The sequence below is a fragment of the Erinaceus europaeus genome, chromosome 17 (assembly GCF_950295315.1).
Source record: "Erinaceus europaeus chromosome 17, mEriEur2.1, whole genome shotgun sequence".
In the NCBI taxonomy this organism is placed as follows: domain Eukaryota; kingdom Metazoa; phylum Chordata; class Mammalia; order Eulipotyphla; family Erinaceidae; genus Erinaceus; species Erinaceus europaeus.
The window spans coordinates 73122881-73148507 of record NC_080178.1 but is presented as its reverse complement, the minus strand read 5'-3'; the positions used below and the strand labels follow the sequence as shown (position 1 = coordinate 73148507).

The 25627-nt window shown below is 43.1% G+C and overlaps 1 protein-coding gene across 3 annotated transcripts; it reads right to left on the bottom strand.

Moving 5' to 3' along the window:
* Positions 1-246: 246 nt before the first annotated feature.
* On the bottom strand, positions 247-24065 carry CSRP3 (cysteine and glycine rich protein 3). 3 transcript variants are annotated; one of them, XM_060177048.1, is made up of 6 exons: positions 23926-24065; positions 9538-9677; positions 5770-5938; positions 3634-3766; positions 2182-2275; positions 247-566 (listed from the first exon to the last, which is right to left on the bottom strand). In XM_060177048.1, exons 2-6 carry the CDS (start codon positions 9647-9649, stop codon positions 490-492), a joined length of 585 nt encoding a protein of 194 aa, XP_060033031.1. In that variant the 5' UTR covers positions 9650-9677; positions 23926-24065; the 3' UTR covers positions 247-489. The 3 variants fall into 3 exon arrangements, with proteins under 3 accessions (XP_060033031.1, XP_060033032.1, XP_060033030.1); XM_060177049.1 differs by lacking the exon at positions 23926-24065 and adding an exon at positions 19333-19516; XM_060177047.1 differs by lacking the exon at positions 23926-24065 and adding an exon at positions 18738-18793.
* Between the last annotated feature and the right edge of the window lie 1562 nt (positions 24066-25627).

Here is a 25627-nt window from a genome sequence, read left to right as displayed (position 1 = left end):
TGCTCTCATGTCTGTATTGTCCTGGAACCACTGTTTCTTCTCTATTTGCAGTAACTAGAAAGAAGCTCAGCTGACAGGTTCTAGAAGGCTGTTTGCCTTTGCCTCTCTTAGGTGTTTCCTGCTCCTCTTTCCCAACTGACAAACACTCAGTACATCCTGTGCAGCTAGTTTCTTGCACTAGCTCTATGTTTTTTTAAAAAATGTCCTTCTATTTGAAAGAGAAGAAAGAGCCAGAGACATAGAAGGTAACGCCAAAGTATTTATTGCCACTCCTACCCCAAGGTGTGTGAGCAGTACAGCATTTGTTACAGATTAGACTTAATAATTTTCTTGCAAAGTTCTCTTGTCACAGTGGGCAAAGCCAGCAATCACTTCTGAAGAGAAACACTGTCTACACAAATGAGGTGATGGTGTTTGGGGAGAGGTTTCCCTTGCAGCAGGATCACTCAGCAAATGCCTTCGGCTGCTGAAAGAGCTGAGGTGTGATTTTCACTCTTTCTTCTCTATTTGTTGTGTAAGACCTCCAAACCCAATCCCTGTAGGGCCAAAATTTTTGGCATAGCAGACTGTGAAGAAGAAAGGGATGGGGGTGGGCGTGAGGGTCAGTTTGTTAGCACTACTTCTTTTGTTCTTTCTGTTGGCACAGTATTTCCCTACCGCCACTTTGCACATCATCTATACCCAGTTGCTTGCCCTAGCCCTTCTACCATCTGTCTCTGTTTCCTCCCCTTCATTACATGACAGAAAACTACTCAAGGGAGCTGGGCAATGGTGCACCCGGTTAAGTGCACACAGTACTAAGCACAAGGGCCCACAAGGATCCCAGTTTGAGCCCTGGATCCCCACCTGCAGGGGGGGCGACACAAGCGGGGAAGTAGGTCTGAAAGTGTCTTGTCGTTCTCTCTCCTTCTCTATCTCCTCTGCCCTCTCACTTTCTTTGTCCTATCCAATAAAAATGAGGGGGCGGGGGAAATGGCTGTTGGAACCAGTAGCTTCATAATGCCAGCACTGAGCCCCAGTGATAACCTTGGAGGTAGAAGAAGGAGGAGAAGGAGAAGAAAAGAAGAAGGAGGAGGAGGAGGAGGAGGAGGAGGGAAAAAAGGAGAAAGAAAGAAAGAGGAAACTACTCAAGATTTCCTGGAATGAATCCTGATGCACTACTTTCATGTCTTCGCATTCTGTTTGCCACTTCTAGAAATTCCCCCAAATCCATATTCACCCTGTAAAAGACCCAAAGGTGTCTTCTCTGCTGAGAAGCCTTCAACACCCCAAACTGATCACTTACCTCTTTGTAAGCAGATCCATTGTGGATAGCCTACTACTCCTTCTTTTTTTCATTGATCATGCAATGATTTGTCTCTCTGTAGAGCTCCCTAATGGCTGCAGTGACCTTTTAGGATTTATTACCTCAGGACTATGCTAATTCAAATGGTGCCAAACTAGAGCTAGGAGGGTGGGAGTAGATAGCATAATGGTTATGCAAAGAGACTTTCATGCCTGAGGCTTCAGTGTCCCAGGTTCAAGCCCCTACACCACCAAACTAGAGCTAGGGAGAGGGTAGAGGTAGCGCATCAGACCTTCATGCCTGAGGTCCCAGACGTTCCAGGTTCAATCCCTGGCACCACCACAGTCCAGAGCTGAGCAATGCTCTGACCTTTCTCTCTCTCTATCTCATGAAAATAAATAAAATATGTATTTACTTATGGGGTTAAGTGAGAGAGAGAACCAGAGCATCACTCTAACATATGTAATGCCTGAGTGCTTTATCTACTGCACTACCTCCTGGGCTGCAATAAAATAGTCTCTAAAAAATTCCAAGCCAAGTCCATCCTTTTACAGTTAATCCTGTTTGCCACTAAGGCAGACAAAAGTGTTTTGGTTTAGAGAAGGAAATATGCTTTTTATGAAGGACTGAGACCTCTTCCAGAACCCAAGTCAGGTTAGCATTTCCTCATCTACTGTTCCCTGAGGCACCCAGGTGCTCTCACAAAGACCAGCTGGCTCAGGCAGGAACTTACTTCCCTTTCTGGGGATTGCTCCCCACATTCTGTGAACCCACACTTTTCTCAGGCTGAGCAACCATGCTTCCGGGAAGACATCAGCCTCTCCTTCATAGACACGCTTCCCTTCCAAGAATCCTCCCCTGGAAAACCTTCCAAGAGAACCACCAAAACCACTTACCTTTGCAGTAAAGTTCCCCATCTTTGTCAGTGACGTTTGTAGACTCTAGACTCTTTCCACAGATGGCACAGCGGAAACAGGTCTTATGCCAAGGCTGAGGAGCCCAAGAGAACACAAAAGTTACATAGTGTAGCAGGTGGCAGGTTCTGTGTCTATGTCGGGTCGCTTAACAAGTAGCACGTGGGGGTCAGGCAGTAGCCAGCAGGTTAAGCACACATGGCGCAAAGTGTAAGGATCTTGGTTTGAGCCCCCAGCACTCCATTTGCAGGAGAGTCACTTCACAAATGGTGAAGCAGGTCTGCAGGTGTCTTTCTCTCCCCCTCTCTGTCTTCCCCTCTTCTCTCCATTTCTCTCTGTCCTATCCAACAACAACATCAAGAACAACAACAATAAAACAAAAGAAGCAGTGGATTCATGGTGCAGGCACCGAGCCCCAGCAATAACCCTGGAGGCAAAAAAAAAGTAGCATGTGGAGGAGCACCCATTGTCTGAACCAATTATATATCTAGACCACCTCCAGAATCATTTTCATGGGTACTTGGACATAAGTAGATACTATAAAGTTAACCTGCAACTCTCAGATCCTCTAAAAAAAGGAATTTATTGAAACTATGCATTTCTTAATAGATAAAGGGCTTCTTTTGTCCTGAAGATCAAGAAACAAACTGGAGAGGGAAGCTCGGATGTGGGGTAGGTAGTGAAGAAATAAGGCAATAACCTGGGAAACTGAGCTGCTTTTAACTCTGTGTATTGCCGATAGGACAACGTTGCAAGTCTTAGCTCCTCAGAAGACTGCCTGCTTCTGTGTGGTAACCCAGCCTAGGTGCTCTCACAGTTACCACATGGTCAGTTTTGGTGGGGAAATTGCCCCACCTTAGCATGACACTCCTCTTGGCCCTTCCTCTCCCTGTTAACTATAGAGAGGTGTTTGTTTTGTTCTCCTCACAGCCCCAAATCCTATGATAGGTACCCTGACTCCAGGCCTGAAACCAGAGCTTAGAGTGGATGTATGGATTTCTGACAGATATGAAAGCCAGGACATCAGCGAGCTGTGAACAGGGCTGCATCTTCCGGCTCTAAGTGGCTTCCTGTACCCATGAGTGGGGATGGCAGCAGCTGACTGAGCTGTGCTGTTGTGAGGGACTCTGGGCTAATCCTTTGCTCACAGGGGACTTGTGCACAGTCACATTATATATCTAGTTAGCATCTCCCACCATCACTTATTAAAACTTACTCTCTCAAATCTCACCAGCTCCGGTTTCCAAGGGCACTTCAAGGTGACAGCCCCAGCGTGGGTGGGAAATGGGATGATTGATTCCTACAGGCCCAGTGGCTAAGATGAACGAAGGGCCTAGCCCCTGCTGCCTACAGTTCCTGCTGTCTTCTTCCTCCCCTCCCAGCTGATGCAGTGGCCATGAGCAAATCCCATTTGACTCTTGTAGATGCCCTTACCTTACCACCTCCCATCACCTTCTCAGCAGCATAGACCGACTTCCCACACCGAGGGCACTTCTCTGATTCTCCAAACTTGGCAGTGAACTTGGAAGGGTTGCTGCTTGTGGCTGAGCGTGCTGCCTTTGGAGACCTGGTGGAAAGCCACAAGCGAAACCTTCAGACCTCCCTTGGCAAACAGTGCTGACTGTGTGCCCGTGAGTGAGTTATATAGTTTCTCTGTGTCCCAGACACCTCATCAGAGAACAGGGATACCTGGTGGATTCCTCACAGGAGTGTCGATTGTTAAGAGATGTCAGCCTCTGGTAGGTAGTAAGGTTCATAAGTGCCACTTGGAATTAAGACCTTGCTGTTGTAAAGCACTTAGCTATTGTTCCATGTATATCAGTTTGTGTTACTTTCTTTTTTTTTTAAATGTTTATTATTGGATAAAGATAAAGAGAAGTTGAGAGGAGGAAGGGGGAAATAGATAGAGAGACACCTGCAGCCCTGCTGCACCACTCAAAGCTTTCCCCCTGCAGGTGGGGACCAGGGGCTTGAAGCCTGGTCCTTGCACACTGTAATGTGTGCCCTTAGCCAGGTGCACCACTGCCCCCCCCCCCGTTTGTGCTATTTTCATTGCTGTGGTTGTTTTTTCTTTGTTGTTTGTTTTTTGCCTCCAGGGTTATTGCTGGGACTCTGTCCCAGCACTGTGAACACACCACTCCTGGTGGCTACTCTTTTTCCATTTTATTGGATAGGACAGAGAGAATCTGAGAGAGGAGGGGGGAAATAGAGAGATAGACACTTGCAGACCTGCTTCACAGCTTGTGAAGCTTCCCCTGTGCAAATAGGGAGCCAGGGGCTTGAACCCGGATCCTTGTGTGGGTCCTTACACTTTGTCTTATGTGCGCTTAACTGGGTGTGCCACCACCTGCCCTCCACCATGGTTAGTTGTTTAGGTTTCCCTGAACCATCCTGCAGGCCACTGATCTGCTTCCTGAAGTGAATTGTGGAAATAATAGGATAAAGTTACATGGGTCTTGACAGGTAATACTAACTAACCCCGAGCCCCATAAATGGATCCATTCCTTTACAATTTAAGCTGTCCTCCAACATCCAAAGGGCCCCTGTCCTCATCAGAGCCTAGTCCAATATAGAAGCATGATAGATAATAAGCACTGTATTTCTACATTCAATGTTTTCCTGAGCTGTACACCTGTCAGTCTCTGGACTAAAAGTCAAAGTCATAAGCAAGGGTCTGGTGAGATAGCTCCTTGTGAGAGCATCTGATTTGCTATGACTGTGGTCCAGGGTGGAGCCCGCTGGCAGACTTTAAGGGTCTACTGTGGAGCTTCTGTATTGTGGTATCTCTCCCTCTTTCTGTTTCTGTATGTTTCTCTCTCTCTTTAAAAAAGTCGGCTTCAAGCAGTGAAATCACAAATGCAAGAAGCCCAAGAAAGCAAAGCAACAAGCAACACACACACACGCGCACGCGCGTGCGCGCGCGCACACACACACACACACACACACACACACACACACACACACACACACACAGAATAATCATCAAGAAAGCAAAGCTAAGAGAGCACAGTGTAATCACTTGTCCTCACCAGGACAATGCCAGGGGACCCTGAGCACTGAGAAGCAAGGAAAGCCCCAAGGAGTCATAACTGATTATTTACTCCTGAGGCACAGCCCACCCCCACAGACCTACTTCCCCTGTGATGAGGACGTTAGTCATTTCACAGCCCAAAAGGAAGAGATCTTCAGTGACAAGCACACAGAGAATGGCCATTGCTTCTCTGCCATATTTATGTGATTTACACAGAAATGCTCAAAGGAGGAGAAAAGAGACACCCTACAGTTTTACAAAGGTCAGACAAAAGAACATCTGTACATTCTGGGCTTTCTCTCCACATACAAACCATGAGCCTGGATGGAAGAGTAATTGCCCTTTAGAAGCAGATAATTTAAAGAAAGTCTGGAGCAACGGCACATTGTTAAAACTTGGTTAGACTAAGTATTCTTATTATTGTCAAGTCAACAATAGAGTTCATTCTCTCACTTCCAGAAGATGTTGCTATGGGAACATGAGTGAACTGTCCTCATATCTGGGCTCTGTGGGGCTGGGGGAATGGGGCAGGAACTCACTGTTGGAACTGGAGGCCCAGGTGCTCGCCCGTGTCCGTGCTGAGGCAGCCAGCTCCCTGTCCAAACCCAATGCCTTTGGGGCCATACCTGCGCCCGTAGCAGACCTTACAGTAGATCTCTGACTCATGGGCAGCCACCGTGGTGCTGTCCAGAGCCTTCCTGCAGGCCACTGCCAAGGAGAAAAGAGAGTTGGGGATGAGCTTCTCTGGCCACACCCATACCCAGCTCTGCACTCTTAGAACACTCCCCATGACCAAAAGATGCAACACCAGGGCCCTCTTGCCAAGAGCACAACTTTGATTCCCAATCAGAATATCTGTCCCGAGTTATAGATTTATGGAAATTGCTATACAGGGAAAGGAAGTAATAGTGTGTTCAACAGTATCCAGACTGAAGATGAAGACCAAGAGCAGAACCAGGTATATGGTGTCAGACTGGCTGGAAACGTTGTCAAAATGTAACAACCTGCATTCCTGAGTGTCTCAATTCAATTCAAGGAAGGGGTGTGTGGTGTGTGTGTGTGTGTGTGTGTGTGTGTGTGTGTGTGTGTGTGTGTGTGTATAAACTGAGGGAGGGGGAAGTGGATCAAGCAGGAATTTATTTCTACTTCTTTCTTAATCCTATTAAAGTAAGAATTGCAGTGTTTTTATTTATCATCTCTGAAAAATGACCAAGACCATCAGCACTGATGCCAACTTTGGTCCAGTTCTGGGCCAAAGAGACATGGCAAAGATAGAACAGCCTCAGGGACCTTTAGACTTCCATTGGTTCAAACCCCCTACTTCCTTGTATTTTCTAAGAGAAACTGTTCCCCAAATATAAAGTATATAAAAGCAAATTCTCATTTTTCCAGAAAGAAGTTTTACAGAAAGACTTTTTTTTTCATATTTGAGAAAATAAACATATAGGATGTAAATGTCAAATAATAGAAATTAACGATATTTTGATTTGGAGATGTTTCACTGTCTAATCCACACAAATTGAAGAAACAATTGTATCCAACCCCTTTGATTTTTTAATAGTTATACCTTTTTATTGCTTTATTTATTATTCATTAGATAGAGAAATTGAGAGGGGAAAGGGAGGTATCGAAAGAGAGACACCTGCAGCCCTGCTTTACCACTCATGTAGCTTCCCCCGCATGCGGAGACGGGGGCTTGCACACTGGGACATGTGCACTCAGTCAGCTGTGCCACCACCCTCCAAACTCTATTTCCCTCTTCTCCAGAGTCACTGTGACTTTGTGACAGCTCTTAAGGGCTGCTCACCTCTGTTTGTCTACATTGTTTGAGTATCAACCCAATTTATAACTGGGCAGGAGATTGTCACCTGGCAAATGAGCCACAGTAAGCACCTATTAGTGTATTCCACTAGGGTATCTTTTAAAGATGTGTGGAGTTTCTACAGCTAACTCACTGTATTGCTTTGGAATGATGGCTCTTAATGGTGTTCATTGTGATTCTCAGTATTTATGATAGTGAAGTCTTACCTCCAGGAATAATATTTGTAAGTTCAATTTATTGGTCTAAAAAAATGTTCCATCAAGTGACTTTGATATATAACCCAGCATTTAAATAAGTGGTTTTGTGTTAAAGTACTTTATGTGTGAGATAAGGCACACACCCTCCCCAGTACTTTTGTGCCTTTCTTTTTTTAATCAGCAAGCTCCAGAACAATTTCTAAAATATTCATGGATGTTGTAGACTCTATAAATAATATTGGGGGGGTAGTTAGGCAGTAGTGCAGTAGGTTAAGCGCACGTGGTGCAAAGTGCAGGAACCGGCATAAGGATCCCGGTTCGAGCCCCCGGCTCCCCACCTGCAGGGGAGTCGCTTCACAGGCAGTGAAGCAGGTCTGCAGGTGTCTGTCTCTTCCCTCTGTCTTCCTCCTCTCTTCATTTTTCTCTTCCCTATCTAATGACAACTACAACAATAAAACAACAATGGCAACAAAAGAGAATAAATAAATGAGTAAATATTTTAAAATAATAATATCTTGGGGGAAAACTTTTCTCTTAATATCACCAGAATACAGTACTCTTGGAGTCTTTTGCATAACCATTATGCTATCTCCTCAGCCCTATCTATTTCTTTATACATTTAAAAATAGGATGTTAAGTGGTGAACTGGGAGGCAGCACAGTGGATAAAGCACTGGACTCTGGAGCATGAGGTCTTGAGTTCAATCCCCAGTATCCCATGTGCCTGAATAATGTTCTGATTCTCTCTCTCCTTCTCTGGTGTTAACAGATAAATATTTTTAAATACACATACACACATTGTTACTAGATCATTTAAATTTGCAAGAGTGGCTTGCCTTATATTTCTTTTAGACAGCACTAATGATAGAGTTAAGTTTTCTCTCTTTTTGCATTATTTATTTATTGACTAGAGACAGCCAGAAATTGAGAGGGAAGGAGGTGGCAGAGAGGGAGAAAGACACCTGCAACACTGCTTTACCGCTCGAAAAGCTCTCCCCCTGCAGGTGAGGACCAGGGGTTCGAACCCAGGTCTTTGCACATTGTAATGTGCGCTCAACCAGGTGCACCACAACCCGGCCCATGAGTTAAAATTTATCTAATCCTGGCTCCAGATGAATTTGGAGAACACTGGCCCGGTGTCTGTGGTAAAATCTGCTTCCCTGAACTCAATAAAGTTAATCCTCAGGCCAGAGCTACTGGAGGGAAGCAAAGAAAGTTAAGTGGTTAAAACTGATTTTTCCCAAAACAGGACTAGCTGCTAGAACACAGTTGTCACAGAGACTGAACTGTGAACTGGGCATCTGAAAACAAGGTCCACTCCTGGCTCTGCTGCAGGTGACCTGGTCGCAGAGAGATAAGACATGTTTTGTCAGGCTGAGCTGAGCAGAGGCAGATCCCCAGGTAGATGACAGGATCTTAAAAATCCCCCAGTTCTGACAGTTGTAAATCTGTGTCCAACCAGTAGTGACAAAGACTCTCTTTTTCAAGGCCTCAAAATGCTTCCCTTATTGACTCTTGTAGAATTAGCACATGTTCTTCCCTCCCTGGCATGGGTTCTGTCTTCACAAAGAGCAGTTGCAGCTGGCTTCAGTCACAGCTGGCCTGTGGGAATAACACACAAAGCCAAATCCATCCTGGCTTCAGACACATGAAGGCTTCCTTTCAAAGTCAGACTCTGCAAATATCACTACTGGTCAAGGTTATTATCACTGAGAGCAGCGGCAGGCCAGCTTGTTCTGCCTTTGAGCTACAGGGAAGTGACCCCCAAGCGGGTTAGGTGGTTTGAAAAAGGCCCTTCTAGAGAGCATTACCCCTTCTTTAAAAAAAATTTTTTTTTAATTTATTTATTCCCTTTTGTTGCTCTTCTTGTTTATTGTTGTAGTTGTTATTGATGTCATCGTTTTTGGATAGGACAGAGAGACATGGAGAAAGGAAGGGAAGACAGAGAGGGAGAGAGAAAGAGAGACACTTGCAGACCTGATTCACCGCCTGTGAAGCAACTCCCCTGCAGGTGGGGAGATGGGGGCTCGAACTGGGATCCTTACGCAGCTCCTTGCACTTTGCGCCACATGCGCTTAACCCGCTGCGCTACCACCTGACTTCCGCATTACCCCTTCCTTAGGCAGGGCCCATAAAATATAGTTCTGACAAATGTCCATGTGATGCTGATGCTGCTTGTCCCCAGACCAGATGAGAACCACTGACATCCAGTACCTTTTGCTTTGGATTTTGACCTGCCTCCCCAACCCCCCAGTGCAGAAGGAAGCCCCAGCTGTTTTCCCAACTCACTGCAGTGGAAACAGGTTTTATGGAAACTCCTTCCATTGCACTGAATTTCTTCCGCATGGTACACCGTCTTTTCGCAGGCTCCACATTTTGCTCCTCCACCCCAGTTTGGCATCTCGAAGACTTTCTGACCAAGGTCAAATCTGGTGGGACATAAAGCAAATCCCCTATCTTCAGGTGACCTCAGAAGTGAACCAAGTCCTGGTTATGCAATGGTTTCAAGGTCAGGATTAAGCCTCAGTTTGTTGGTGGTTTCTTCATTGCATTCACTCAGGAAGAAGTTACTATATGCAAGTTGTTGACCACTCTCAGAAACTCAGATAGCTCTGAGCAAGTCACTTTGCCACTTGGGCACTCATCTGCTCCTATGAACCTCAAAGGACTGTTGGAAGGAATGGATAACTAGGTGTGTGTGTGTGTGTGTGTGTGTGTGTGTGTGTGTGTGTGTGTGTGTGTGTGTGTGTTAAAATGATATACAAATACTGAGGGTTTTTATTTTTATTTTTATTTATTTCTTAATGAGAAAGATAGGAGAGAGAAAGAATCAGACAGGACTCTGGTACATGTGCTGCTGGAGATCGAACTTAGGACCTCATGCTTGAGAGTCCAAAGCTTTATCACTGCGCCACCTCCCGGACCACGCAAATACTGAGTTGTAGTAGCATTTGTCCATGCAAGCGTTGAGCATTATCACATCAAAATCAGGACTAACTCATGCTAACTCATGAACATGGCAAGACATAACATATTCTTATCTAGTTGTGTACTTCTCAAATCACCTCAGATCTTAGGAACAAGCAGATTCTGGTTTGGTCAGTGTGGGGTGTGGCAAGAAGTTTCATATTTCTCTTTCTTTTTTCTTTTTCTTTCTTTCTTTTTTTTTTTTTTGACTCCAGGGTTATCACTGGGGCTCAGTGCCTGCACTATGAATCCACTGCTCCTGGAGGCCTTTTTTTCCATTTTGTTTCCCTTGTTGTTTTTGTTGGATAGGACAGAGAGAAATGGAGAGAGGAGGGGAAGAAAGAGAGGGGGAGAAAAATAGACACCTGCAGACCTGCTTCACTACTTGTGAAGTGACCCTCCTGCTGGTGAGAAGCCAGGGGCTCAAACTGGGATCCTTACTTCTGTGCTTGCGCTTTACACTATGTGTGCTTAACACACTGCACTACTGCCCGGCCCCAAAGTTTTGTATTTCTGGCAGATTTCAGGCAGTGCTGATGCTGCTATGAGTAGACCAGCCTTTTAGTAGCAGAGTCTTAGCTAATCTTGCAGATAAAAAATAAATATGTAAAAAAATCCTGTTCGAATTTGGTCCTACTACCCATTAAATTCTAAGAAAGCTCAGTACCTAGGCAGTTAGCTTTTTAGTATACTAGGTATGTGGGCCAGAAAACATCTGCCTTCTAGGATGCTCATACTCCCTGTGTGCATGGCAAACACCTGCAGAGTGTCTCTCTGTATCTGTTTTCCCTACCTGTGCTATGAAGAGATCTTTCTTTTGCTTGCTGATTCTTGGTGTGCAGGAAGGTAACTTGGATGAGATCAAACTCATTCATGGTGGTATGGCCATAGACCAAGAAGGCACTCGACAGGGCTCACAGTATGGCCACAGAAGTCAACTATGTCATGTGTCTTTCCACACTCTTCCAGAGCATCCTAGAGCCAGGAGCTGCTGGTAACCACAGCCCTGGGGAAGTATTGTCTTTTTACTAGAGAATTATGTTTAAGAGAGATGAGACAAGAGAGCAAAATGTTTTTCTTTTTAAAAAAATATCAAAGAGTGGGAGATAGCTTGTCTGAAAGAGTCCCACTTTGCCAAGGACTGAGGTCCCCGCCTCTGGCTACCATGTGTGAGCATCATGCAAAAGGGAAGCTTCATGAGCAGTGGAATGGTGCTGTGGTATCTCTCCCACTCTTTGTTTCTCTCCCCCACCCCTGTCTCTCTTTAACTCAAACCACTGCTCAACTCTGGCTTATGGTGGTGCAGGGGACTGAATCTGGGACTTTGGAACCTCAAGCATTCAAGTCTCTTTCCATAACCACTATGCTATCTACTCCTGCCCTCCCTCTTCCTCTTGTCCTCTATGTGGAATAATGGTGATCATGATGATGATAATGATAATAATAACAATAGAGTCTACCAGGAGTGGTGGAATTGTGTGGATTTAATGCTTTGGTCATAAGACATTCATTTATTTACACATTAATTCTGTACTCTCATTGTACTTTGGCTGGCTTTTTTTTTTTTAATTCAGATAGAGACATAGACCAGAACTTGCTTCCACCTTCGATGCCCACCTCCCCTATGGCACTCCCATGTGGTGCTACGGCTTTGTTTCTCTCTGGTGTGTGGTAAGGTACGTGCGCTACTCAGTGAACAATGTCTTGGCCTTTATTTTTCTTTCTTTTCTGTGTTGATGTGTAAGTATGAATCCATTTGTCAGTTTTCCTAGAGCAAAAGTAAAGTTACCAGTACTCAGTGAAATGTCTGAAATTCTGCTACTTCCAGGCAGGCTGAATTTTCACTGAAGAGGAAAAGGGATCCTTTTGTTTCTAAGAAGGCTGGCATATTATCTCATCATTGACACTAAGCACTATCAGGCCATTCCACAATTACTTCTGCTCTTCCTCTTCTGGGAAGTTAGTCACCTTCTTATAATAGTCAGTGATTAGCACTAAACCCATCTGGGTCAACTGGCCCAGAGTGTGTCTCCCAGCTTCACAACAAAGAGAACTTTTGCTAAGAAACAGAAGTAAATAGCAAACAGACCTCTGAACCTGATACAAGGATGAAAGGAAACCTCTCTGGCTAAATATCTCTGCAAAGAGCTTTTCCATTTATACAGCCATCATAAGGTTAGCCAAGAACATCTTATTCTTCCTCTTATAGAAGCAGATTCTTCTTTTTATTTGGTAAACATTTAGAAAGTAACTTTAAAAAAGGAAACATTTGGTGCTTTTTTATAGTTCAAGTTGTTTAACATAATTGAAAGATTAATGAAATTTGAATCAAATTTTTGGGGTCAAGTCTCCATTTATTCATTCATTTATCAAGACATAGCTACCACTTATATGTGTCAAGTGCTACACTGGTTATTTTGGTGAGAGGTCAAGGTTAGGAAAACTTATAAATATGAATAATTTTCTGTTCCTTAGGGGTGAAAAAGCCCACATTCTAGCTGGGTAGGTGAGAACCAGAATACTGTAATTAGAAGAGTTTTCTAACAAGTGCTTTGCACACAAAGGAATCAATAGTTCCTTTTTTTTTTTTTTAAACCAGAGCACTGCTTAGCTCTGGTTTATGATGGTGCTAGGGATTGATCCTGGGATCTTTGGTGCCTCAGGCATGAAAGTATTTATTTATTTATCTATTTATTTACTTTGTCTCCAGGGTCATCACTGGGGCTCGGTGCCTGCACTACAAATCCACTGCTCCCGGTGGCCATTTTTCCCCATTTTTCCTTTTATTGGACAGTAGAGAAAGAGAGAGAGTGCTGCAGAGCTGCTTCTCAGTTTGTGAAGCGACCCCCCTGCAGGTGGGGAACCGGAGGCTTGAACTGGGATTCTTTGAAGTCCTTGCGCTTCATACTACGTGCGCTTAACTCAGTGTGCCACCATCCAATCCCTGACATGAAAGTCCTTTCATATAATATATGTTGTTTCCCCAGCTCCCACCCAAGCAGTGAGTTGTGTGGATTTTTTTTTTTTTTTGGCCTGAAGCAATATTTTATTTTTTAAATCTCTTTTAAAATGTAATTTTTTTTACTAGCAAATCAGTAATGCTTTATGAGACTCAAAGATTACAGGGCTATATATAACTTCACACTGTACTCACCACCAAAGTTCTGTGTCCCCCAGCCTATAACCACACAAAGTCCTAGAGACAGTTTGGCTACTTTTGTTTGTTAAAGCTCATATTTTTCATTAACTATGTTCCATACATTAGCAAAAGCATCTTTGCCTCCCTACTCCACTAAGCATAACCACCTCCAGGTGCGCATGGCAAAGCTGGGCAGGGCTCTGGTGTCTCTATTTCTCTATCTCTGCATCTTTGTCTCTGTCTCTCTCTTTCAGTAAAGTTAAAATAAAAAGACTACTTTAGTAGTCTTTAGTTCATGTGAGACTTTAGTTCATGTGAGACAGTGTTCAAATAAGAGAGAAAGAAGACAGAAATACCATCCCTGGTATGGAATCTGGTTCCTCAGGCATGTAAGTCCTGCGCTCTTACCAGCTGAGCTTTCCTCAGGCTACAAGGTGGGAGGGTAGATCGGCCACCCCCATTTATAAAATACTTATTCTGAGACATCACACTACACATTTAGATCATCTTCTCAGTGTTCATAAGTCTAAAAATATGGACTAGAATTAGTGGACAAACTTTCATGGCTCCTGTTTCTTTACAAATTAGGAAGAAAACTTTTTTTAAGGTACAGTAATAAAGAAATGTGGAGGTGAGGCAGTAGCGCAACAGGTTAAGTGCACATGGTGCAAAGTGCAAGGACCAGTGTAAGGATCATGGTTCGAGCCTGGCTTCCCACTTACAGGGGAGTCACAGCACAGGCAGTGAAGCAGGTCTGCAGGTGTCTTTCTCTCCCCCTCCTCTCTCGATTTCTCTCTGTCCTGTCCAACAACAGCAGTGGCTACAATAACAACAACAACAAGGGCAACAAAATGGGGAAAATGACCTCCAGGAGCAATGGATTCAAAGCACAGGCACCAACCAAGCCCCAGTGATAACCATGGAGGCAAAAAAAAAAAAAAAAAAAAAAAAAAAGAAGAAAAGCAAAAAGAAGGCATCCGAGCAGTCCTCCAGTGATGATAATGAAGTTCACCTGCCGATGCTCTCAGTTCTGATTCTTCCCAATTTAATCCAAATGAATGTATGAGGAAAGGTTTCTCCTGTACAGTCAGGGTGACAGAGAAGACTTAGCTGCTCTATATCAGATGTTCAGCTAACAGAAAACATCGTATCTCAATGGTGTCTTGAAGGGTGGATAAAAGTTTACCAGGCAAAAAGTGGGGAGACTTTGATATCGCTGAAAATGCCCACATTTTTTTATTTTCTACTGCATTTAAAATTTTAGAGTTAAAATAAATATTCAAGATTAATCAGTTAATCTCACTTGTAAACAATGTGAGGCATAAAAGTAAACATTTGATAGTGTTTTCTTAGCTAACATTTATTTATTTATTTATTTATTGGATATAGAGAGAGAAATCAAGGGGGAAGATAGAGAGGGACAGACAGGGGCCAGTGGTGGAGCACCTGGGTGAACACACATTTTTTAAAAAATTATTTTATTTATTTTATTAATGAGAAAGATAGGAGGAGAGAGAGAAAGAGCCAGACAGCACTCTGGTACATGTGCTGCCGGGAATTGAACTCAGGCCGTCATGCTTGAGAGTCTAGTTCCTTAACCACTGCACCACCTCCTGGACCACTTGAACACACATGTTATGATAAGCAAGGATCCGGCTTCCAGCCCCTGGTCCCCACCTGTAGGGGGAAAGCTTTTCAGGTGGTGAAGCAGTGTTGCAGGTATCTCTCTGTCTCTATCCCTCTCTGTCACCCCTTCTCTCTCGTTTTCTGCCTATCTCTTTCAATGAATAAATATAATTTTAAAAAACTAAAGAGAGAGAGAGAGAAAGAGAGAGAAAGAAGGACAGAGAGACACCTGCAGCACCACTTCACCTTATGTGAAGCTTTCTCCCTGCAGGTGGGGAGTGGGGTTTGAACCATGGTCCTTGCATACTGTAATATGTGTGCTTAATCAGGTGCACCACCACCTGGACCCACTAACTTCTTTTTCTGATATCCATTCTTCTCTGATTAAAGATGATACAGTCTCTAGGGAAGAGCAGAGTCACATAGTTTTGCTCATGTTCATTTTGAGCCTGAGTTTTAATACAAAGTAGGAGATAAATGTCATATACATCCAGAAATGTGACAGTGGCATTGTGAAACTAATTATGTAGACATTTTTCAGTGAAACAAATCTTAGGTCAAATCTTACTTCATATTTTCAGTGATTTCACTGGTGTGACCGACAAGTTAATGGGAATGAACTGAGCATCTTGGGGGTGGAAGGAGATGGAGATAATGTTTTCAGCAAATGCCTAGTTGTAATACTTTTCTACATGCAGATAAGATTGCAAATAATACTTTCTCTATGAGGAATCTTAGCACAGATTGTTTCTAAGTGATTATAAATACCTATCATGCATATATTAGGACTGGATCCCATAACAGATACCCATGAGCAGTCTAGCAAATGGGTGCTCAATTCCATTTCTAAAGATGGAAATATAGCTAAGGGAGAGAAACACACAAGTGGTCTCTGACCAAGAAGCAGAGGATAATGTGAAGCATCCTGAGTTGAAAGACTGAAGTTGTATGCTACTGACATCACAGCTATTTTAGAGTCTTGAGGTATCGTTTGTGGGCAAGAGTTTAGGGTTGACTTGGAGAGACAGAGTCTGGGTTCCACCTGTCACTGGGGCTCTTCTATAAGTTCCAGGCATTTTAATATTTGATGGAAATAAATAAATGCTCATTTGGCTATATCACTTATTTTTTATATTATAAGCTAACATTAAATCCTATCTGATATATACAATCTAATTTCTAGAAATGTAAGACTGTAAAACCAAAAAGAGATAGACAGAGGTTTTAAACTTGACTCTGTGACCTTGAACTTGGCTGAGAGTTGGTGACAATACTATCTTTTGCACTTTCCTCACAATAAGAAGGTCATAGACATATGATGGAACTTAAATCAGTATTGAGGAACTATTTAAAAATGAGGTGTGGCTGCCTCCCTTGTTTCAGGTGGTTGTGATGACATCAATCTGCTAGTTAGATTAGTGTGATCTGAAAGCACATCCAGGACTTGGCTTACACACATAACCTTTTCAGCCCCCGGCATTTAGAATTCCTATGTCTCAACACTCCTCTAGCCAGGCTTGGAATGTGAGTTTGAGCTGGTAGGAGACCAGGGGTGGCCATTGTTTATCAGTGTTGCCTGGCACAAGCAAGGGTCACTGGAGGTGGGACACCAAATATAGGCCTGCCCGTCACTTAGTGCCATTTGTCACCTGTGTCATATCTCCATCACACCACCTACACTTTCCTGGGCCAGTCCTGGAGATGGCTGTGCGGTCACAGATGAAGTCATGGTCAGAACTGAAATGGGGAAGGATCCTGGTTCAAGCCCTGGCTCCCCACCTGCATGGGAGTCGCTTCACAGATGGTGAAGCAGGTCTTCAGGTGTCTATCTTTCTCTCCCCCTCTCTGTCTTTCCCTCCTCTCTTCATTTCTCTCTGTCCTATCAAACAACAAAGACAATAATAACTACAACAATAAAACAACAAGGGCAACAAAAGGGAATAAATAAATAAAATAAATATAAAAAAATTAAGAAAAAGAACTGAAATGGGGGAATATCTGAGCTTTATGAGGATAAGATAGGCCACAGGTCTTGCCACATCAGCTGACTTGGATGATCTGGTTCCCACTGAGGAACTACCGTATGCAACATCTTAATGAATAAGCAGGTGGAAGAGATGCTACAAATATGCTATAGCAGGCATGGAGGTGAGGGTGGGGGTGGGAGAGCAGCAGATTAAGTATGGGAGGCAGGAGTTGGAGTTCCGTTTTGTCTCTTCATAGATGTGAGATCTAGCAAAAACCATCCATACTCTGAATTTAAGAATCTTCTCTGTAATAAATATGGGTATAATAGTCCCATCTGTTAAACCATTGCTGGGAGAATTATGACATCTTGAGCATATCAAATGACTTTGTAAATTGCAGAGCATTACAACACGTTAGAGAAAATTAGTTCTGCAATAACTCTAAGTTGTCATGTCTCAATCTGGATTTTATTTTTCCTTTTTTTTTTTTTTTAATATTTGCCACCTCGACTTAGTCCCAACACTACGAATCCATCACTCACAGTGGGCATTTTCTCCTTTTTTTTTTTCCCCCTTTCTGTTTTATTTGATAGAACAGAAAATTTGATATGGGAGGGAAGATAGAAGGAAAGAGAAGGACAGACACCTACAGACTGGCTTCACCACTCATGAAGCTTTCCCCCAGTATATAGGGAGTGAAGGCTTGAACCCTGGCCCTTGCTCATGGTAATGTGTGGACTCAGCTGGGTACACCACCACCCAGCCCTCCTCAATCTGAATTTTTAAAAAGTTACTGCATATCTTGGGTACATTTTTCCTAACCCAATTCTCTTAAAAGCAAGCAAACAAACAAAAAAACAAAAAACCAAGAACTGCTAATTATGGAGTTGAAAATTTATACCTTAGGCCGAAAGTGGGTGAGATAAGGAAAATAAAAATGGACTTATTCAATTGCTTCTGTGTAAAAGTCCATTAGACAACTGGCAGAAAAACTTTAGACTCTGACTTTGAGCAAAGACCTCAAGTGATAAAGCCATATTCATTTGGTGATCCTATTAGATAGATGTTTGTGTCTACACAGCGAGTAAAATTGTCTCCAATGGCTGAGGCAAAGGTTTTGGCTCATAGAACAACAAACCTAAAATCTAAGTGATAGTTGTAGTTGTAACTATTGAAGCTACTTTTTTTATTGTTTATTTTCCCCTTTGTTGCCCTTGTTGTCTTTCTTTTTAATTGTTGTTGTAATTATTATTGTTTTTATTGATGTCGTTGTTAGATAGGACAGAGAAATGGAGAAAGGAGGGGAAGACAGAGAGGAGGAGAGAAAGACAGACACCTGCAGACCTGCTTCACCACCTGTGAAATAACTCCCCTGCAGGTGGGGGGAGGGGGGGCTAGAACTGAGATCCTTTCGCCAGTCCTTGCGCTTTGCACCACGTGAGCTACTTTTAAAGCTGAAGTATCTGGAGCACAGTGAAGTGATGTGGCATCTCATGGATTCTTCATAATAACACGTCTACTTTAGAGATGGAAAAATGAAGTCTTAAGAGAAATGACATGAGAGCCAGGCAGTAGCACAGTGGATTAAATGCACATGTCTCAAAGCGCAAGGACTGGCATAAGGATCACAGTGGTGAAGCAGATCTGCAGGTGTCTTATCTTTCTCTCTCCTCTGTCTTCCCCTCCTCTCTCGATTTCTCTCAGTTCTATCCAACAATGACAGCAGCAGTAACAACAATGATAACAACAACAACAATAAGCAACAAGGGCAACAAAAGGGAAAAAATAACCTTCAGGAGCAGTGGCTTCCTGGTGCAGGCACCGATCCCCAGCGATAACCCTGGAGGCAAAGAGAGAGAGAGAGAAAGAGAGAGAGAAAGAGAGAGAGAAATGACATTGCCCAAGGCCATGGAACTAATATGTGTCATATGGCTAGAATGGAATTGAGGTCTTACTCTCCAACTACTCTTACAGCATTAGGTACTTACTGCTTACTACGCAGCAGTTACTTTATATATAATATGTAATACTCATTATAGTCCTGAAGCATAAATTGTGAGATTCCATTTTAAGGAGAAGAAAACAGACAAAGAAACTATAAGTGACTTGTCCAAGGCTACCAGGCTCATAAGCACAGAGCTGCAATTCAAATCCCTCATGTCTTTGCTTATAACACACTAGAGAAGGGACAAGGTGGGGCTCGGTGCCTGCACTACGAATCCACCGCATCTGGAGGCCATTTCATTTATTTATTTTTCCCTTTTGTTGCCCTTGTTGTTTATCATTGTTGTTGTTTTATTGTTGTTGTCATAACATAAAGAATTTTCTAAGAGTCTGTGCTACTCAAACATGGCAAGTATTTTGTGGGGGAGAGTCCTCTCTTACTGTGAAGTTCAGCTCAGCTGGAGTGAATGGTGGCTGGAGGCTGTGAAGCCCTTCTAAGGGTCCTTCAGGCTCTGAGACAGATGGAGGGATCTTGCCACAATGCTGCCCATCTCAGTGTGTCCCATCTCAAACACTGCTCCTTTTCTCTTGTCTTAATTCAGGTAAAAGAGATGGCACAGCATAGCTGAAAAAAACGCAAGGTCAGGAGAGGACTAGGGCAGGACTAAAAAAAAAAAAGCAAGCTGTTGAGTCTGCAGTAAATTGTTCAAAATCTCTGAGCTCATGTCTTCTGTGTGTAGAGAAGAGTTGTCTTAAAAGGCTATTTTGGAGTGAAGCAGGGCTGCAGGTGTCTCTCTTTCTCTCTCCTGCTCTGTCTCCCCCTTCCCTCTCAACTTGTGTCTCTATCCAAAATAAATAAAGAAAATATGTTTAAAAGGACTTAAAAGAATGGTTTTAAATAGTATTATTTATTATTTATTTTGCTTAGAGATAGAGGCATTGAGAAGGAAGTACAGGTAGAGTGAGACAGACACCCGCAGTTCTGCTTCACTGTTTGTGAAGCTTTCTCCCTGCAGGTGGGGACCAGGGGCTTGAACCCAGGTCATTGTGCACTGTGCTCCACCACCTGACCCCATTAAAAGAAGAATTGAAAAGAGGCTATTTGGGTGGAAGTGTCTGGGTGGTGGCACACTGGGTTTAAGTCTCCAGTTCCCATCTGCAGGGAGAGGGGGAAGCCTCACAAGTGGTGGAGCATTGCTGTAGTCGATTCTTCTCTTAATACTCTTCCCTCTTCTCCTCCTCCTCCTCCTCCTCCTTCTTTTTCATCGCTCTCTCTCTGCTCCTTATTTCTCTCTTTTCATCTCTCGTTTTTTTAAAAAAAAATTAATATTTATTTATTCCCTTTAGTTGCCCTTGTTTTATTGTTGTGGTTATTATTATTGTTGTCGTCATTGTTGGATAGGATAGAGAGAAATGGAGAGAGGAGGGGAAGACAGAGAGGAGGAGTGAAAGATAGACACCTGCAGACCTGCTTCACCGCCTGTGAGGCGACTCCCCTGCAGGTGGGGAGCCAGGGCTCCAACCAGGATCCTTACTGCAGTCCTTGCACTTTGCGCCACCTGCGCTTCACCACTGCGCTACAGCCTGACTCCCTCATCTCTCTCTTTCTGTCTATCACCCTCTATTAAAGAAAATGGGAAAATAGTGGCTACCAGGAGCAATGGAGTTGTCTTACAGATGTCAAACCCCAGCAATAACCCAGGTGGCAAAAACCAAAAAGGCAAGTTTAGGTTAAATAAGACAGTAATCACAACTAAGTTATTATTTGTAAGTCCATAATACATAGGTGTTTAACAATCTTAGTGGTTTCCATTGTCATTTTTCATTTCTAGTTTTTAAATTCATTTTCTTGATATGAGTCTTTCCCTTGTCTTCTCGACAGCTCTTCTGAGTCACACTGTAAACTAGTTTTCTTTGTTAATCTTTAGAGTGACAGAGACAGCCCAGAAAAAGAGCCAAACCTCTAGGGACAATAGGGTTCCTGATGTCAGGGTCTGCCAATCAGATAAGGTCCCAGGTTTCTGTCCCAGGACAGATGCGTCCTGGTTTTAGCAGTTCTGGTTTCTAAGGTGAACTCACCCCCCCTGAAGAGCTGGGCTTTGAAGGGGAACAGGGAACCTCAGCAGAGGCCCAGAGATCTGGCTTTTCACCTCCCCTGTAGGACTCTCAAGGTCAGTGGCTCCCTCCTGAGTTTCTGAACCCAGATATGGGTCACCCCCTTGCAGAAGTCCTTTCACAAAGTCTAGGAAACATAGACTTTATTCCAAGCTCCCCCCACCCCCAACACACAAAAGAAATCTCAAGCATAGTAGATGTGCCTTCCTGTTATACTTAGGTTACATTTAACACATGGATCATATTCTGAGATTACATCTATTCTGAGATTATCTCTGAATTGTGACTAACAAAAGTGATTTACAGGACAGCTGCTATCACTTGAGTAGTTTATCTCCACACCATTTGCCTTTATAGACTGCGTCACAAACCCTTAACATCCTGGTTCTTCTGTTTTCTAGCCCTTTAATTCTAACGAATTACTGCTGCTTCTTTGAACATGCCTTCTTTTTCCTCTGAGGAATGACTTTGGGGTTTGTTTTGTTTGTCTCACCACTACTGGCCAACTTTTTTCAAATAGGAAGAGACAGAGGGAGAGAGAGAAAGATACCACATCACTGAAAATTCCCCCAGTGCAGTGGGGGTCAGGCTCAAACCCAGGCCATGCCTCTGGCAGAACAGGCACACTCCCAGCTGAGATATCTTGCCAGCCCAAACTGCTGTTTTTTCATGTTTGAAGGCTTCACATTTCTCTTTGGTCATGAAACTTTGCCCTGGATATATATTCCCAGCATGCATATCTAAGCAGCACACTTAACAACTGGAAGTCAGCCTGCCTCAAGAGTTATATTTCCTGCCTGTTATTTTCCTACTCTGTGTCCTTCCTCTCATAAAACAAATAACTCATCTTTTAACTTCTGATCAGCTGAGAAGCCAGTTGAAGCCCTGGATGTCAATCATCACTCTTGTACCTAGCAAGAAATCCTCCTGCAGATCCATGCAGTTGTGTCCTGTGCCTTTGTCAAAGGTCTTGAATCTTTGTACAATCTTTAAAATTTTTATTTTAATTATCTATTAATTTATTGGATAGAGATAGCCAGGAATAAAAAGGGATGGGGAAGACAGAGTGAGAGAGACAGAGAGACATCTGTAGCCCTGCTTCACCACTCATGAAGCTTTCCCCCTGCAGTTGGGGTCTGGGGGTTCAAACCTGGGTCCTTGTGCTCTGTAATGTATGTACTCAACTAAGTGCACCACCATCCAGTCCCCCTCTTCTTACAGTTTTAACTTTACAAGGTACTTTCTCATTGGGTCCTAACAACCTCTTTGGGATACTTAGCCTTATTATAATTTTCTAGTTCAGAAAATGTGAATTCAGAGAAGTTAAGTGATGTTTAGAACTAGCATTTGAACTGACTCTGTGACCTATGTCTACTGTCTTCTTCAGTTTTCTTCTTAGGCGTCCATGATTTCTAGATTTGTATTCTACCAAAGTTCTGTCTCCCCTCTTCCAAGAGGACTGTGGCTGTTTAGCTGGTGAATAATCCTGCTCCTTTTTGCCCTTTCTCTTTCATATGTTCTTTCTTTTCTTGTTTTATGCATCTGTGTCTTTGTCTCTATTTTATTCACTCTTAATCTCTCCCTGTTCTCGGACAACTTCCATCTCTAGTGGTTGTCTCATACATCTGGACTGCAGAGCACCTGTCTGCCTGGGCAGGGGACATCTAGTGACTGTCTTTCAATAGGTGGGGCTCATTTTTGTGATTAAATTTTGGCTCAAAGCCAAGCCAGGCCAGAAGGATCCCTTACATTTTCTGGGTCACAAAGCAGTTTCACAAACAGTGAGATGAGTTGGGTATAACCAGCACAGAGATTCAGTCCCAAAAGTAAACAAAGGTACAGACTGTGCAGAGTTCCCTTCAATTCTTGCTGTTCCTGTTTACCCTGCCCTACATAGTGCTGCCTCTAACTTACCCCAGCCCAGACTTCAGGAGCTGACCAGTACAAACTTGTAAAATGACACAAACATCTGCAGAGGGACAAGGACCCTAAAACTGGACTCTGAGGAGATGGGAACAGAAATTAGAAGCAGCAGCTTTGGTCTTTGGGCAGCAATGCCACTCAAGCCATGGCTTAAAACCACTTCTCATTCTCAGCAACATATATGCCTATCATTCACAAGGATGTAAGGAGAAAAAGAATCCTTGACCGAAACCTACAGGGAACACTAGGAATCACTTTACTCCTGGCTGCAAATTACTTTCTCATTAAATAGAATTTTTTTTTCAACATGACAGTGTCTGGTTTTAGGTTCAATTTTTATTAATTTCAAGTAATCAATCCTGTTGCTGAACATCCTCGGGACATAAAATCTGTTTTAGACAAGCAAACCTTCTTTCAGTGTTTCCGACGTACAGGACAGGTAATGTGAACTAGAGAAACTTTCATCTCTCACCCACAGCTTTTGAATAGCAAAATCCTTTGTATCATGAACATCGGAAAACTGGCACCTGCTGCACTGTTATAACCTCTTCATAGTGGTGCAGTACTTTACAATTTAGAAAAAAAATCTACTACCATATCCACATAAATTAATCTTTGCAGAGGAGAAAAAGACCCCAAGGACAGCAGTTTCTCAAATTTGCAGATTCATTCATTGTGTGGTTCTAGGACTAGAATGCAGTTCTTTGGAATAAAACCATAGGAGATACTACTGCATCATGAATATTCTAAAACTAAAGTGATACCTTGCCCATTTCTGTCTATAAAGCTCCCTGGATCCCTGAGTGTTAATCACACTCTTAAGATTTTTAACAACAGCTATGCCCACACCAGAAATCAGACCTTCTCATATAAAACCAGAATAGATGTTTTTTCCTGGCACATGAAATCTGCTCTTACTCTAGGGAGGTCTTAATTGTGCCAACCAGCCACTAAGTCAGCCCACCTCCACACAAAAGCCTGCTTGGCTCCACTTACCTGCCTGTGTGGTCTCTCTCACTCAGTTGAGTAAGGGAGGCTCTGGTCTTCTTTAAATATATAGAGGCTGTCACCAGCGTTGGTATGGGTGGGGGGTGCGAGGGGGTGGGCGGGAGGCTGAGGGGAGAGGGTGAATGAGACGTGAGTAACAAACTGCTGTCAGAGACTCTGAAAATAGCCTGTGACCAAAGTCCTGAGTTGTGTCTCCCACGCCAGCTGTAAGGCTCATGGAGAACAAAGTTACTTGGGTTCTGTCTCAGGGGCCAGTTGCCTAAGTATTGGAGATTGATTTGTGAAGTGTCAATTTCTGATCAAGTGTTTGGAACAGAATGAAAGCAAAGAAGAATTCAATGCTTAACATAATTTCTCCAGACTCCCGCCCCGACAGCCTTCCTGAAAATCAATGTGAGGTACCTGCAAATGAATCATGAGCCTTATTTGGGAGCCCTCTGGAGATCTGACACACAGGTTGTCACACTCGTGAAGAGAGCTCAGAGCTAAAAATAAGAGTGATGGGTGTCTGAAACCATATTCAGATAAGCTCTCCAAAGAGACTTGGAGAAGCAGGTCAGCTAATTGTCAGGGTCTTATGATTTCATGGGTCATCATACTCAGGAAGAAAAGTTTTCTATCAAACACACGTAGAACCCAAACTGGAATTGGCATATTATACCAAAGTAAAAGACTCTGAGGTGGGTGGGTGGGGGGGGGGAGGGGGGAGAATACAGGTCCAAAAAGGATGACAGAGGACCTAGGGGGGGTTTTATTGTTATATGGAAAACTGGGAAATGATATGCATATACAAACTATTGTATTTACTGTCGAATGTAAAGCATTAATTCCCCAATAAAGAAATTTTTTAAAAGACAGATAAGAAAAAAGAAAAGTTTTCTATCAAGAGTTCTGAGTTACTGTGTTCATCTTTTTCTACTCACAAATTAATATGGGATGGGAGGAGGTGGTGGCATATCCAGTTGAGTTCACACATTACCATGCGCAAGGACCTGGGTTCAAGCCCCCATCCTCATCTGCCGGGGAAAGCTTCACAAGTATTGAAACAGTGCTGCAGGTGTCTTCCTTTCTCTCTTTCTTTCCATCATCTCACTCCCCTCTAAATTTCTCTCTGTCCTATCAAATAAAATAAAAGAAGGAAGAATTTAATGTTTTTTTTTAATAAACCTTGATAAGTCTTGATGGACTCACACTTTCTTCAGAGGTCTGATTTTTCTTTGACTAGGTAGACACATACTTTGTTTTGCGAAAAGCATGGAAGATGCTAATAAATTGTAGAATTTTATAGCAAATAGAGGTTCCAAAACTTAATAGACCAATTTCTTCATTCAGTGTTCCTTATTAATAATCATTAATAAGTCAGTCACTGAGAAATATAGGACAGTAAGAAGCCCAAGCAAAAGAATGAGGTGAAGAAACAGACAACGTAAAGCACATGCCTTAAAATACAGACTTTAGTGGGTAGAGACGAGGCTCACCAGTAGAGCACAAACCTTCATGAGAGTCTCTGAGTTTGATCCCATCACCAAATAAGAGCACCAAAGACAAAACCTAGTTAAACTCTATAAATGGTGGAATGGCTGAATGGTGTCTTAGCATCTCTTTCTCATGTACAGAATTGTAAAACAGAAATTGTGCCCAGCGGGCAACTCAGCATTACAGTGCATATGTGAAGCTCTGGGTTCAATCC